Source organism: Bacillus rossius, chromosome 7, assembly GCF_032445375.1.
Source record: "Bacillus rossius redtenbacheri isolate Brsri chromosome 7, Brsri_v3, whole genome shotgun sequence".
Lineage (NCBI taxonomy): Eukaryota > Metazoa > Arthropoda > Insecta > Phasmatodea > Bacillidae > Bacillus > Bacillus rossius.
Window position 1 is genome coordinate 58,348,932 of NC_086335.1, and position 16,279 is coordinate 58,365,210.

At 41.6% G+C, this 16,279-nt stretch overlaps 1 protein-coding gene across 5 annotated transcripts in view; it reads left to right on the top strand.

Annotated features, from left to right (window-relative positions):
* LOC134534121 (nucleolar protein dao-5-like) overlaps window positions 1-16,279 on the top strand; it is a 357,536-nt gene that overhangs the window by 221,544 nt on the left and 119,713 nt on the right. For all 5 annotated transcript variants that reach the window (XM_063372196.1, XM_063372199.1, XM_063372200.1 and 2 more), the window contains exon 3: window positions 13,632-14,072. In XM_063372196.1, the coding sequence (XP_063228266.1) occupies window positions 13,632-14,072 (441 nt within the window). The remainder of the gene's footprint in view (window positions 1-13,631; window positions 14,073-16,279) is intronic.

Consider the following 16,279-nt stretch of genomic DNA (forward strand, 5'->3'; position numbering starts at 1 on the left):
GAGAGCTAAGATGTTACAGTTCAGTACACACGAAAATAACTCAAGGTAGGTGCTGTCTTTAGCACGGCCGAAAGAAAAGAAAGCCACCCGCTACTTGCAGGAGAATGAGTTGAAAGTTGGGCTTGCCACGCGCTGCGCGGTTTGGAAGTGTTCCCTCGCGGCATCTCGTGGGCCGACAGGAAGGAAACGGCGGCCGGCGGAGCGGAATGGAACGGAATGGAGCGTTGTTAAATCAGCCGCGACGCGACCTTGTGCGTGCCCTCCCTCTTCATGAATACCAAGGAGCCGGGGGCCCCGTCTCGCGGTGTCGCGCCCTGATTCGCGAGGGGAACCATTCCCAGACCTTCTCGCTACTGTATGCAACCGTTTGATGAGAGAAAAATGTTTCATCATTTCAGTAAGAATAAATATTTCAAAGAATGTGGTCTCAGAAGAGATTAAGCCCTTCCCATTTCCCCCTCCCCCTAATAGAGCAGTGCTTGGTTTCGATTGGTCGTAGAAGTCTCGATGGCAGTTCAAGCACAGTATGAAGTATTTCTTTCGAATTATAAGTTTAAACAAAAACTAGCTGTAAAAATGAAACTAACGGCGTAAACTTCATGTGGGGATATTAAGCAAGTGTTAAATTTACTCTTCTTAAGTAATCGCTCGCCATTTGCGGGCTGCGGCGCTTCGTAACAAAATGGGATTCAGCAACTTCAGTTAAAAACGTTTTGTGTGCCAGCGAGTGTTTATGTGGTTATTCGGTTCGTAACGTAAAATGCCCAAAAAATGTACGTTTGTGTCTTTTATGTATAATCTTGGTTACTTTACTCATACGTATGGTGTAAGGAACTCCTCGGATCAATATTTGTGACGAGCATCGAGCCTTTTGTGCTAGGGAAATTGAACATCCTTGCTTTTTCCTGTTTGGTGAATAAATATAAATAAACGTGTTTGTAAAGTGTTTGGTTAAACCGTGTCTCTGCCGTCGTGTCGTGTCGCCAGCGAGGCAGGACGCCGCGCTCCTCTGGGCGGAGAGAGAGACTGTCGCGGCAGGCGACCGCGCGCGAGGGAAATAATTAGCTGCCGAGCGCGCGATCGAGGTCAGCCGCCGACTTTCTACACTTCCTCCTCCGTTCCGTCGTCAACCGATCTCTTCGCCTCGCCGCCTCTCCTCCTCTCCTCCTCTCCTCCTCTCCTCCTCTCCTCCTCTCCTCCTCTCCTCCTCTCCTCCTCTCCTCCTCTCCTCCTCTCCTCCTCTCCGCCTCGCCGCCTCGCCGCGAGCAGTTCCCGAAGATCACCGAAGTGAATAATAGATCTGTATTTGTTTTCCAGGAGTGTAGGCCAAGTTATCGTAACTAAAATGAAAAAAAGTGGCTAGGTTAAGTTACCGTTATTTAAAATACTCAAAAGACCGTAAAATATATAATTTTACCACGAGCTGTCGGTAGGGTCATGCATATTTCGTGGGAAGATTCCGAGACCAGCTGAAAGTAAAAAAACACTGGAGCATCGTGTGGGTTTCGTGATTGGGGGGAGTTTCACTCGGGTATGTATGTAAAATTGATAAAGAACCAATCACAGTAATTCAGTGCGGAATCAAACGCGTCCCGAGTGGCGCGGTCGAATAAGGCAACGACGACTTCTCTGGCAGACGGCCGCCAATCACAAGGAAGGAACCGCTGGTGCGGGTACACCTTGTTGCAGTCTTAAAAGGCGTTCAGATTTTTTTTTCGTTGAAAAATGCCCGTCCCTAGCCATCGGCAAAACCCGAGAACTTGACGAACCAGTGTTGAGTGGCCAGTGCCGTTGAACAGCCCCGGGCGTGGGTGTTGACGGGTCGTTACCATAACGCCGAATGTCAAAATTGACCACAATGCCGACAGCTAGAAAACTGCTGTGTACCACAACGCCGAAATAACAACTGAATAAATTTGTGTGTTTCTTAAATGTACCAACGCCGAAATACCACAATCAAACCTAACCTAACCTAACCTAGCGTAATATAACCTAACCTAACTTAACCTAGCCTATCCCAGCCTAGCCTAACCTAACCTAGTCTAACCTAACCTAACCTAACCTTTGTTGCAGTCCTGCAACTACATTTTTCGGCGTTGTGGTAATTCGACGTTGTGGTACACAGCAGTTTTCTAGCTGTCGGCGTTGTGGTCAATTTGGCATTTCGGCGTTGTGGTGCGTCCCCCGGTGTTGACGGACCTCGCGGCGCGCGGAGACAATGCGGAATCAATAACCGCACTCGAGGTCCCGCCGAGGGGAGTTGGCGTGACTGTCGCCCGCCCCTCCGTCCCCGCACTCGAGACGGACATACCGCGTCTTCCCGCATTCACTGTAGGTCATGGTCATTGCTTCCCTCCGTCTCGTAGTGGCCTCGCCGTCGAGTGGGCGTTAAGCCCGATAGCAATTGTTATGTACCTCGTAGGAATAAGACCTTTTGTCACACTTGGGCGCAGACCCCGGGGGAGGCAGACAGGGGGCCTTGGCTCGGCCTCCTCCACTGAGGCCTTCGGTCTCCGTCAAGATCTGCAAAATGTCACTCAAAATAAAAAAAATAATAAAATAACATCTTAAGATTTCAAAACATTAGGGGTCGTGAGGGGGGGGGGGGGGGGGGCTGTAGCAGTAGAGCTGGTACAGGGATGTCTAACCTCCTTGGGACAGGGGGTGTAGGATGTTGACTGAAAAAAAAAAAGTATTATTTATCCCACGTCGTTTCAGGTTTATTTCTGATAAACTATGACCAACACATAAATAAATAAATAATGCCAAACTACTCTGTTTACAATAAATAAATAAATACTCCTTTGAAATAAATAATCAATAATTTATCCTCTTCTTAGCACGAGTGCTTGCAAATTCGTGAGTGTTAAACAGTTTGGATAAACATAAACGTCAAAACTATGCTTTTTGGAAAACATTTCTGTTTGTTTGTTTGTTTGTTTGTTTATCGTCTTTATTGGTGGCGAAGTTAAGGCGGTACGCCTTCTCTTACACTTAACCACTTTTCTGCAATTACATCAAAGATTTGAATATTAAAAACTAAGCATGATATAGACTAAATATTAAGAGAACAAATTAAAATTTTAACTTAATGTTCAAATATTAACTATTACAAAAGATTCAACCATAACTAATTATAAAGTAATTAAAAACTAAGCATAGACATACATAAAAAGGAAAGTAATTAAACATACAGCAAAAAGTATGAAAACCGAAAAAAAAAAGAAAAAAACATTAGGTGTTACTACATTAAAACCAGTCACTCGCACATTCACACACAGAATCAAGCAGTAGGGTAGCAGTGAAGTGGTCATGGTAAGCAGTTGTTACAAAGATGTTTTTTCAGCCTGTGCTTAAAGGATGCTAGATTTTTTGTTTGCCTTGTCGCTTGGTCTAATTTATTCCAGAGCCTGCTACTCACGGTTGCAAAAGATCCCGACAGACATTTGGATGAGTGCACTGGGATAGATAGCATTGGGTTGCGTGTGGATCGCGTGTCATGGCTATGGTAACTATGTAGGTAATTAATACCGGCTGACATATAATGAGGTGATACCTGCTGCAGCACCTTATAAGCAAGGATAAGTATGTGCATTTTGCTAGACTGCGCTGTTATTAAAGAAGCTTTGCTGGCCGTTTTATTTGCTAAGAATTCTCAATTTTACAAACGGAAACATGTATTTTCTTGAAAATTCCTGAAAACATCCTCTTTATACGACTTGTAACGGGCAGATCATGTTAATAATTGAGATATACTAATATCGGTGCTCTAAATTTCTTTACAATAATCGCCATAATTTTTTAAAAGTATATCTGATTGTAATTTATTCAGTGATATTGCTGCGTATTATACATACATACTTTTTCATTGCATTGAGGGTACATTGCTGTGTGTTTCTTTATCTCTCTTTTTTCTGTTTATGTAGCAAAATCAATTTTGTAAATCGTCTAGTGTATCAGGGGGGTTAACTTACGATTGCTGCAAAGGATATCTTAACGAAGTAATGAGTCTTCAGAAGCTTGACCTTGAACATTATCAGCTGGCAACAAAACAAGTACGTGTTATCAGATGTGACGTGTTGTAAAGAAAAAGCTGAGACCAGTAATCGCGCTTCTGTATAGATACGTTTCAGTCTCCTGAGCACCCCATTGCAAAAAGTCTTGAGTTATAGCAAAAAGCACGTTTGTTTAATTTTTTTTATTTTCATTTAGACAAAAAAAGTACGAAAATCAAACTCACTGTCGTGATATACAGTGGTAAAGAATTCCGTTCTAAATTAGCGAAATTATACTGCAGACTAGTGAACGTGTCTTCATCGGTTGTTGTCGGTAGAGAAAAAGTAATTTTTAAAATTTGAATTCAACATAAAAACTATGATGTACTCAAAACGAACCATACTCCAAGGCACAAGTTTACAGTTCATTTCTGTAATTGTAATCTATCACGTCTCACTGTTTATGCTGGTCACAGTGCCACGACAGGCACGACACGCTCAGCAGCCAATGAAATACAAGGTCGCCGTGACGTCACCCCGACAAAATATGCGCTCCGACGGTCCGCAAGGAATATATTCTATTTCTAATTTCGTCGTGTCGTGTCTCCCGACAGAAATAAAAACAGAAACGGAAAGCAAACCTTACAGAACTAAACTTCAAAAATATTTACCTACTTGGTAAATCTTTATGCTGAAGAATGAAATTTCCTTTTTGCGTGTTGGGTACACTCTAATATTTGTAGCTTGCCTTCATCTGTTTATTCAAACGGATATCTTCGTGTTTCTGGTCAATGTTGTTTTTGTAGATTGGTAAAGATTTAATTTAAGAATGGTCGAGTTCAGCGAAGAATTTTTAATTAATAAAGTTGAGGCTCATGGTATTCTATATGACATTGGGTTGAAGGACTACAAAAATCAGCATGGGCTGAGATAGCATGTTCATTTTCTCTTCTACGCTGTTTTTAGCGCATTCTATACTGCATTTTATGGGAGTATTTGGCTTGGAACGATTTGCCAACAGCCAAAATCAGAAATTGTTGTGTTAATGTTGTGGTTTTGAGACCCTACGCTTTCAAACATGTCGTGCTGGAGCTGTGCGACGGTTTGTCGGGGTCTGTCGTGTCGTGTTCGTCGTGGCATTGCGACTCCAGCTTTATGGGTCTGGTGCAGCAAACCAGGGGGTCAGTCTCGCCAAACAACGATAGCGGTTACATTTCTTGTGCACCGCAGTTTACTTTTCAGGCGCGAAAATGAATAGATAATGTGATGATGATGGAGGGATCGGTCTGTGGAGGCTGTATTGCAACCCAGTCATCGCCGCGGGGAGATGAGACAATAGCGAGACTGGGGCGAACCAGGGGACATGTTACTGCGGTGGTGTGACTGCTTATCCGTAGTATGGACACGGAAGGCTCTCTTCCACAGGTGAAGAATCCCCTACCCGGCCGGGAATCGAACCTTAACTCGCCAGCCAGAAACCACTGAGCCACAAGTTGGAACAATATATGTTTATGTTAATGACATTAACTGAGGTATTGATTATATTATAAGCGCCTTGTACAAGTCAATTCAACATTACGGAAATACTTTCACGTGCTTGTTCTTTGTTGTTGCATTACGGATAACTGGAAGATCTATTCATATGTTGATTGCATTACAGCGAGTGTTTTTTTTTTTTATCGTTTTATGTCATCTTGCGCATACGGTGTGCCCACAGCTTACTTATGAATTGTCTTGTGATTGATTAAAAAAAAAATTTTTTTTCGGGACATAACACCATTGCTGGTTTACTCTGTATGTCACAAAAATACCTCAAGAACGGACAAAAAAAAAAGAATATATTTACACACAACAGAAAACAAGCCAAAATACGATGATGTAAAATGTTAAGGGGCGTAACCAGGGGGGGGGGGGGTTAGGGGTTCTAACCCCCCCCCCCCCCCTTTTTAGCAATATTTTTTTTTCTTATCTGAAAGCAGGTTAGCTAAAAGCCTGGGTGTCTTACTGCTCTCACCGGCCACTGCACTGTGAGGAAGAGTGAGCGAGCCCTACCGATTCTCCTTCCCTTCCCCTACCCATGTCACGAGCAGAAGCTATAAGGTTTTGACGCCGTGACGGGTCCCAAGTTTTCAAATATCTTACACCTATTGTATTTAACCAGCGCGGTAATTTTAAGCAGGTGGTGACTGGGTAACTCTTCAAGCTAAAGCTAATTGTTTCCAGGAATAGGCCAGTTCTGCTGAAACCCAACCATTTTTATTCCTTTTTTTTTTGTCGAACTTCGAGCAGGAATATGATTTTGAGTGGACGTGGATAAGGCACTTGGATTGTTTAATATATCTTTAATTTCTTACTTCATCACTCAAACAATTTTTTTATTAAAAAATTAATAATATTTTTACCATTACAATATTTAAAGTTAAGTACCGAAAACTGCTCAAATAGCACTATTTTACACCTTAAAATCCTAATTTTCCCGGGGGAGGACCCCCGGACCACCCCGCTTTAATACGGGGGGGGGGGGGCCATGCTTCTTAACACCCCCCCATACACAAATCCTGGCTACGCTACTAGTAGACAGCACAGAGAATTACGTGGAAGGAGTTAAATATCACAGCACAAACGAACACAGTGGGCTGAGAAAAACGACGAGGCAGTTCCAACAAAAAACAGTAATTGCAGGGGGAAAAAAAACTTGGATAACACAGCGACAGATACATATGGACAGCACAAAGCGAGCCAAGCGATGAAACTAAGCCGATATTCTAGACAACACGACAACACAATCTTCCCATTTGCAAGAATCTTTAAAGAAGTGTATTGATTAAACACTACGATTTGCCGTTAAAATTTTATTCCACGTTTTATGTGCCTCTTAACATACATAAGTTTGGGGCGATTTGGTGATGTCACTTATGAAGAAAAGTCTCAATAAAATAATCTTAGTTATCTTAAGTAAAGGTTACTATTTGCAAGTAAATGAGGGACGAAGTGCGCAATCAGGCAATTGTTCCAAGCTTTTTATCTTGCCATCAGCACAGCAATACACTCTTGTATCGCATCTTCACGTCTTTGTTACTCTTCGGAAAATTTGTAATCTAATCGCAACGTTTATTATCTTAACACACAAACGTAATTTCCGGCGCTTTGTGTCAAACAATGCGCTGCAAAAAGCAGATTTTAGAGCTTTTAATTATGAATAACTATCACATTGTGCTGTATAGCTATTCATTTATACATCACCTAGTCATATATTTTAATATACATTAAGTTTATGTAATGTAGGCTCTTGCTGTACTAATTCATTGGGTTTACAGTTTCGAAAATACGCTTCCTCACGCTATTACCGCAGTTTTTTTTGCCGTTTCCGTTGTGGGTAATTATCTTCTCAAGAGTTTCTGAATTGTAATAATAGTATAAGGATTAAAGATTCCGGAATAAAATGTATAAATATTCATAAAGATAGTTCAGATTGTAATACCATAAGTAAGTTCTTTGTAAATCTCTAGTGTGCTCCCAAATGTCTAATTACGTTCGTAAATTTTTGAATGGAAGTTAATGTAATGAGGCGCAACTGACAACAAGTGAGAAAATCGTTCACTTGTCAACCTAACTGGGGAGGATAAACGCGTTAGATGTTGACTGGGTTTAGAATTTGTGGCACAGTGCACTTTAAATCTTATCATTCTCGTTGTGTTGTCTGGAAGTCAAAACTAATGAAACACGCGTTAAATACTATTTGTGGGTTAACAAACTATTTGTAATGTCTTTCGAAATATCGTTATCGAAACATTACTAACACATTCAAAAGAACGTGATCACCACCAAAACACCTTTATTACGTCACAGTGATTTAAAATAAAATTCTCTTAATGGATGTATAAATCAGATCAAAACTTCAAATAGTAACGTGGGAGGTGCTTTATAATACGTCATTTTAAGTACTTGTGTATGTGTATTAGAGTGTCTGAACATTTTGTTTTAGATGTAAGAAAATAACTGAACTCGTTCTTATGTATCTGAAAGATCGAATTTTCAAGTCATTTAAAGTTCCCGTAGTTTTCTTTTCTTCTTTTATGAAGTAAAATAAGGATTTTGTTTATTTTTTTTTTCTGTTCCAATATATTTAGTAATTAATTTTTGTCATTTTAAAGATTAGCTGGTCTCAACTTCGCCACAAACAGGATCAGATTTAAAAAAAAAAAAACGGTAATGTTGGTAAGACGCAGTATTCAGTGGCCATTGTCCGCTAAGATCAGCCGTAGGCCGCATCGCAATAGTCAGCTTGTTGATAGGCGGGGCAATTGAGGATGGCATGTGGTGAGTGGGGCGGCTCCCCTCTCTCTGCAACAGGTACCTCCCCCCCTCTTCCCCCTTCTGCTACCGGCCCCCCCCCCCTTTCCAGATTGCTAGATTACACCACTGCATTCGCCGTGTTCCGTTCTGCGCATAGCCCCGGCGCCTACGTGGCACTGGTACTGCAGACATCTTAACTAGCTATGTATGTTAATTTAATCATTAATTTAAGTTTATGTAATTTTTATGTCGCATTTACTGAGTTGACTTTGTCGAAAGTAATTTTATTTAAACTATATTTAATTTATAGGTTAGGCTTTATTTGCACTGATTTTTGGGAAGGGTTTTTTTTACCCATCATTGGAAGGATGTAATTAAATTCTAAATTTAAAACAGGATTGTTCTTTTTTTTCTTTATTAATTATGTAATTATTTTGTATAGTAAAGAACCCTTCTGCTTTATGCCACAATGGTAATCAATCAGCAGGTACATACAATTTCTATCCTAAACGTAAGGAAAAATTTTGGCACTACCCATCAATGATTCTAACCCAGAACATCATATTGACAACGGAGGTCGCTTCAAAAATTTCCCAGTAAAATATTTGCACCTCTTTAAAAGAACTGGCACAAGGAAACGGTGCAAGGGTATACCTGACTGACGTGCAACATTAGTTTTGCGCTTTTCTGTAGTAGCTATGCACTAGGTAAGGACGTAGCAGATTTTCATTTATGGTAACGAGATTATTACAATAATTGTGGTACGGGAGTAAACAGTTAAAAGGGGTTCCCAACAGTTTCTTTTTAACTGCTAATAACAGGTTCGGGAGAGTCAGACAGAGAGAAAGAGAGAGAGAGAGAGATAGATAGAGACAGAGAGAGAACATAGTTATTCAAACTGGTTCTCTGGGCTGTCTTCTAGTCGAATGAAGGTTTTGTAATGGGGTACGGTATCGGTGTCATTCGGACTTTGCTTTGTTGGCCCTAAATAAGATTTAATGTACTTACAAGCGGACAACTTTCATGGTGCTTAATGGTCGGGGATGAATGTTAATTGCCGCTGATGGCGTTTAGAATGCATTAGTGTGTCCCCACTGGCTGGAACCGTATTGAAAGAGATGTAAGTAGTCGGCATGTGGAAGAAGCCCGTGCGATGTTGTAAACATTGCATTTTATTGCTTTTCCCCACAGAGCACAGTTAGGCACTGGAAGGTTGGAGAGCACAGTTCTTCCGGGCTGTAACGAACTCTGAAATCCCCTTGAATTTAAAATTACTAGTTAGCTGCGCGGAGTAGCAAGATAATGGGCTTATTCTTGTCACGAGTGTAGTTCAAATAATCAAATATCAATCGATGCAGAAATGATTTAGTTAGATGATTTTTTTTTTACTCTTGTTTACAGCGAGCTTATTGAGCGACAAATCAAGCCAAATATAGCTCTATTCAAAAAATTTAAGACTCATCATGACCAATGAATGGTAAGTAACTTTCCCCATTGTTTCTGTGTAGATATTTTGGGAAACAATGGTGAACCGGGCTCTTGAGGCTGAAGTTAGTTTATTTTATAATTACTTTGTCACCTCGCTTGGCCAATGTACAGAATTCGCTCTAAAGTTGCACTACTCATTTAAATTACTGTGTTTTAATAAGCTCGATGAATTTGATATTAGTGCTTCAGAGTAGTATCTACTTAATAAAACTGACTGACAGACAACGCACAACTTAAACCGGTGGCTGGCTCTAGATCTAGAGGCATGAAATCATGCAGTTCCTTTTATAACGTACTATCAGGATAAACCACCCATTAAAAATTAAAATCTCGAAACTAATTGAGCCCCTCCTCCCCTCTTCTCGTCATCCTCTGCCCTTTCTCCCTACCTTCTGCCCTTTCTCCCTTTCGAAACCGAAATATTCGGTCCCTTTCCACTTGACGTCGATCACGAATCACACTAATCAGTAAAAAATCTCTCGCAGAAATAGCAATTTTTTTTACAGGTTTTCCGCCAGGTGTGTCTTATTAAAGGTGTTTTTTTTTTCTTCCGACCAGTAGACAGATTCCGAACGCTTTGTTCGCTGTGTGTGCAGACAAATGCATATCACTTCAGAGCGACGGAGCGAAGAGGCATGCGATGCGGCAATAGCCAACAGCCAATCGCTGTGCGTGTCGTTAATGACGGACGGCGACGTGCGACGGTCGCGAGCGATATGCGGTGGTAAGGATTATTGTAAACATCCCACTGCTGTGAAAACATTTTATTTCCCCGTTTACGGGGCAGGAGCATGTGAAGATTAATATCAAGCAGTAACAACGTAAAAAAAAAAAAAATGGTTCAGGAATATTTTATTAATGACTAGCCGTGCCGAAAATTTTACTAAATAATTTAAAATTGAAGTTATGGCTGGAAAATTAAATAAAGTCCAATATAACAGGCGAAGGAATGAATTTAACGTCCCGTTAGCATCGATGTCTGCCTGGGGTAGGTGTAAACATTAGCTAGAGCAGCATTGGTCCGGTTTGGCTGGAGAACCCCGGGAAAACCCTACCGACTCCCAGAAACGTTCTCCACATCTCCCGCTGGCGTGGTTTTACCCCACTGGTACTCGAACCACGATAACCTTGATGTGTGGTCGTAAAAAAGAAAAAAGGAATCAGGGTCAAGAAACATACAGCTGGTGGCGAAAACGTAATGAAGTCTGCAAAATTAGTTTCTCGTGTAAGGGCGATCAGACCTTGCCAGATGGCATTATTCATTTTTTTTAGCTGTAATTTCAGTTTTCAGCTATTTATCCATTTATACGGGAATTAATAATGTTCGCAGGCTTTCACGGCCATTGTCTGAAGTAGCTTGGCTTCTGGGTTGTAGCCGTGTCCTTGGCGAATAATTCACCAACGTTTCGGTTGACATTGCAGTCGCCAGCATCAGGGACTCAGTAGGTAACTGTGCTCCCTGATGATAGCGACTGCAATTGTCGACCGAAACGTGGGTGAATTATTTGCCAAGGACACGGCTACAACCCAAAAGCCAAGCTACTTTATACGGGAATTGACTGATTTTTCTCACGCGGACGGACCAAAACTGTCACAATGATCACTTCAGTGCACGAATTTTGGCATTAACAAGTAAGTGCCTTGTCGAGCCGCAAGCCGTGGCGAGATATTTTAAAATCCACGGAGTGGGTCATGCTGTCACTTTTTTTTATTTTTTTTTACCTCTTCTTCGCCATATTGTAGCGCCCTATAGAATGCGTAAATGGTACTTGACCACGTCTGATTAAGGTTAGTGGGTATGAATTGGAATCGCGCTCGTTAAAACAGAGTCGCTTCCATACAAATGCAGTAATTTTAAACTGTTTTCCACGACGCAAGACACTAGGCTTGGGCCAGTGTTGTGGGCATCTTAACATGGCTTCGCCCGGCCACCACGTGGTCGTGCAGACGTGGACACCCCTCGGGTGCTGGACGGATGTCTTGTTTCGCGGCGCGAACGCAAGTTCTGCTGGCGCGCGGAGTCGTGCTGTCGGGGAGAGAGATTAGCGCAGTGAAAGTTGTTTCGAAGGTCGGGCTATGCGGGCGGACGCGTCCACGGGCAGGAAATAGCTGAACTGCGGTCTATGTCCCTCATTTGTGAGAATGTCAACCCGGTTACTTCTTCTACATCAATTGATGACATGTTAAATTTCGAAAAATATACTTAGTGCCAGGGACGTAGCCGGGGAGGGGTTAGGGGTTCAACCCCCCCCCCCCCCCTAGCACCAAATATTTAATTAATTTCTTATTCATCACTCAAACAAATTTCATATTAAAATTAATACAAATTTTACCATTACAATATTTAAATTTAAGAACAGAAAACTGCTAAAATAGCACTATTTTCCATCTTAAAATCCAAATATCCCGGGGGAGGACCCCCCACCCCCCGCTTTAATACGGGGGGGCCATGCTTCTTAACACCCCCATACACAAATCTGGCTACGCCACTGCTTAGTGCGACCAGTCTAAGGGGGCGGACCCAACATCATTTTGTTGTATTTGGAAAGGGGGGGTGAGGAAGGGGAAGGTGTGGATCTGAGAGTTTTGGGTGGTATGGTATACATTTCGGTGAGGCCAGCATTCTGCAGGAGCCGCACTTGATGTTTTACACACATTTACACTTTCATAAATTCTTTTTTTATATTTGTTAATAAGTGCATTTGAATTTTTCACCAAAAGATGGCGCTAGAAGTAAATTTTTTATTTTATTTTTTGTGGTTTTGTAATAATTCTCTTACTATTATTTTACTTTTCGAATTTGATTAATTAACTTCGTTAAAGAAGTACAAATTCAATTTATCGCCGAAATTCAATTTTGTTTACTTGAGTATGTCGTTAAAATGCATCAAAGATTATTGACTGACAATTCACACGCAATGTAGTTTTTCAAGTCAAGAGGTTCTTCATTAAAGACAATTTTTGTTAAATATTTGGTTTTTATCAACTTAATATTATATATATAAATATAAAAAAAAGTTTTAATTTTCACAATATTAAATAAAAATAATTTTTTAATCAATATTTAGAGTATATTAAATTAAAACGCTATATTCAGCAATTTTTCGACAAGCACCTTAGGCGCCTTACAACTAACTAGTGCTAATATGATATACATTTGTGGGGTTTTTTCGTTCTCTTAGTCCACTTTTCTTTGTTTTTCTTTGTTTGTTGACCATATTCCTGTTATGGAATATTATGTGGTGTTTATATCCTGTTGACAACAGCAAATTGTTTGCTTAATTTGTGTTTTTGTCTTTTGGTTTTTTTTTTTTTTTTTTTTTTTTTTTTTTTTTTTTTTTTTTTTTAAGTTTTCTTCCACAGAAAAAAGTGCTTAGCAATGGCGTATGCCCAAAAGCTTTACATCAAGTCATGTTATACATTGCATATAACCAGTGGCGTAGCCAGGATTTGTGTATGGGGGGGGGGGGGGGGTTGTTAAGAAGCATGCCCCCCCCCCCCCCCTTCCCCCGTATTAAAGCGGGATGGTCCGGTAGTCCTCCCCCGGGAAAATTTGGATTTTAAGGTGTACAATAGTGCTATTTTAGCAGTTTTCGGTACTTAAATTTAAATATTGTAATGGTGAAAATTTTTATTAATTTTTAATATAAAATTTGTTTGAGTGATGAATAAGAAATTTAATTAAATATTTGGGGCTAAGGGGGGGGGGGGGTTGAAACCCTAAAACCTCCCCCTGGCTACGCCCCTGCATATAACGAGAAAGGTTTGGGATGGATTTCTGCCGAGTCGTTATCGTCTGCCTGCAGTAGAGAACGCAGCTTGTTACGAGATGTCGGGGTGTGTGTGCCGCAGGTGACGCCCTCCTCCGGCGACGTGACGACCCAGCAGATCCAGAAGCGGCTCGGCAACTATGAGGTCATCAAGGAGCACCTGCTGGAGGACGGGCCCAAGCTCAACCTCATCGGCATCGACGGCCTGCACCCTCCGGCCAGCCCGGCGCCCTGCCGCCCGCCGCACGCCGAGTTCAAGAGGCCGCCGGCGGCGCAGCAGCTCAACGGCCGGCCGCCCCCGCCGCCCCCGCCGGCGCCGGGGGCGGGTCGCCCCGCCAAGCCGGGCGCCTACCCCTCCTCCCGCCCCCACGCCGGCGGCTACCCGCCCCCGCCGCCCCCGGCCAAGCAGGAGGAGCAGCAGCAGCACCGCGGCGGCGGCGGCAAGGGCCCGCCCCCGGGGCCGCCGCCGCCCGCGCGCGTGCACCAGGCCGGCCGCGGTCTGCCGCGCCTGCAGATGACGCAGGTAGCTTTCGTTTGCGCATGCGACGCCGAACGTACAATAACGCCGAATGCCAAATTGACCGCAACGCCGACAGATAGAAAACTGCTTTTGTGCCACAACGCCGAAATACAGTAACGCCGAAAAATGTTTCTGCGGGGAGGGGGCAGTGCCGTGCTTAGTGGGGGGGTTGGGGGGTGTTTTCTCCCCCCACACAAATCGACAGAGGGGGCGAAATTTTCTACAGGAGGCGAAAAATTAAGGAGGTATGTACATACGGCTATCTTTTTTATTTATTTTCATAATAAATTTGATAATTAATTAGTTTTGTAAAACTGTTTCATTTAATGTAATAACTGATAAAGTAATCATTGTAAGCACTAAAAGTCAACAACCACCTCATCTCAACAGAACAAATACTAATATTAATTACGTCTCTCTACATCGTCACATACGTAATTCACCATACTGGTAACTCTCACTTCCAACAACAGAGCACAAGTCTGCACCACACGTTGGGAAGGCCGACTTGCTCCAATTCCCAATCTCCGAAAATCCCTGCCGAAAATCATTGATGTTCTCAAGTGCACCAAGTCAGAAAGTAATGATGGTAGTGAGAAATGTGACTGTGATGGTCTTTTGAGTCATATATCAAAATTTGATTTCATTGTGATGCTTGTTATATGGGAAAACATCCTAACGTTGCTGAATATAACAAGCAAATACTTGCAAAAGGCAGCTTGTGATATTTTGACTGCAGCTGATCTCAGTGATGCCAACTCCTACAGAGTGTTCCCCCCTAGGACCAACTTCAAATCCCCCTATATTTCGATTAAAAACCCCTAAAGTTTTCATTGCACACCCTGTTTGAGAGCTAAAATTATTTTCCTTTGAACCTTACATTTCCTTATTTTTTCTGCCCAAACAGAGCATTATTATTTGGAAAAAATAACATCAGTATCTACAATTTTATATATGTACGAATTTAATTTCAGTTTAAAGAATACATGTAGGTATACTAACCTTTAAGTTCTGGATCGGTCTCCTAACATTTCGTATATATTTATTGATGTTTTTTTTTTGGCATTCTCGAAAATATTTGAACACGAATAATTAATTATTATTCTATTTTTATTCCTTGGCATCACAGAAACACAAACGACTTACTTTGCAATCCAATAAAACTCGCGAGTACAAAAAAAACTAATGGACACAACCTCAACCAGACAACGGTTGAACGGTAAAAGTAAAAAAAATGAATTCTCTTGACCAGCAAGTTGTTGTTGGTCGTAGTGCGAAATTCAGCCACCAGCGCCACTTGTGTTGCTGTTCTTTTTTCACTTTGTTTTCAAGACATACACTTAAAATTTCACGCCCTAAAAAAAATTCTTAAATAATGTACCCACTAAAAAATCCCCTTAAAGAAGCCCCCTAAATAAATGTACCCCCTAAAAAACCCCATTACATCTTGGTTCCCCCTAAATTTGGGGGGGAAACCCCCAAGTTGGCATCCCTGGCTGATCTTCTCCAGTCTTCGACCAAGAATATACAGAATATGAGAGCAAATGAGTTCAGCAGTTTCATGGCTAAAGCCATACAACTTGCAAGTAAATTGGGAGTATCCATGCAACTCTCCGAAAAACGACAAAGTAGAAAGGTATCATTTTCGGATGAGTTAGCTAAAGATGAGCCAATTACAGACAAGAATAAAGCTTTCGAAGTTAATATCTAAAACAGAATGTTGGACAGGATCATTGTAAGCCTTTCCAAAAGATTTGAAGGCCTTAGAGACGTAGCAAACATGTTTTCATTCATGTATCCCTGCCGACTCATGAAACTAAGTAGCAATGATTTACAGAAATCCTGTGAACAGCTGACGAGACATTACGAGCGGGACTTGGACAGTGGCCTCTATTCCGAGCTTATTTCTTTAAGAAACATCCTGGCTGACAAACTTCCACCAAAATCTAAACCCAAAGATGTAATTCAAATAATTGTAAACAATGACTTGCAGGAAGCTTTCACAGAATCCTTTACGGCATGTAAATTGTTATTGACTATTCCAGTTTCAATAGCCACGTGCGAAAGAAGTTTCAGCAAGCTGAAACTCATCAAAAACTACTTGCGATCCACCATTGCCCAAGAACGGTTATCTGGACTGGCAATACTCTCAATAGAAAGTGACATTGCTCGCAACCTATCTTTTGATACAGTTATAGAGCAATTTGCCG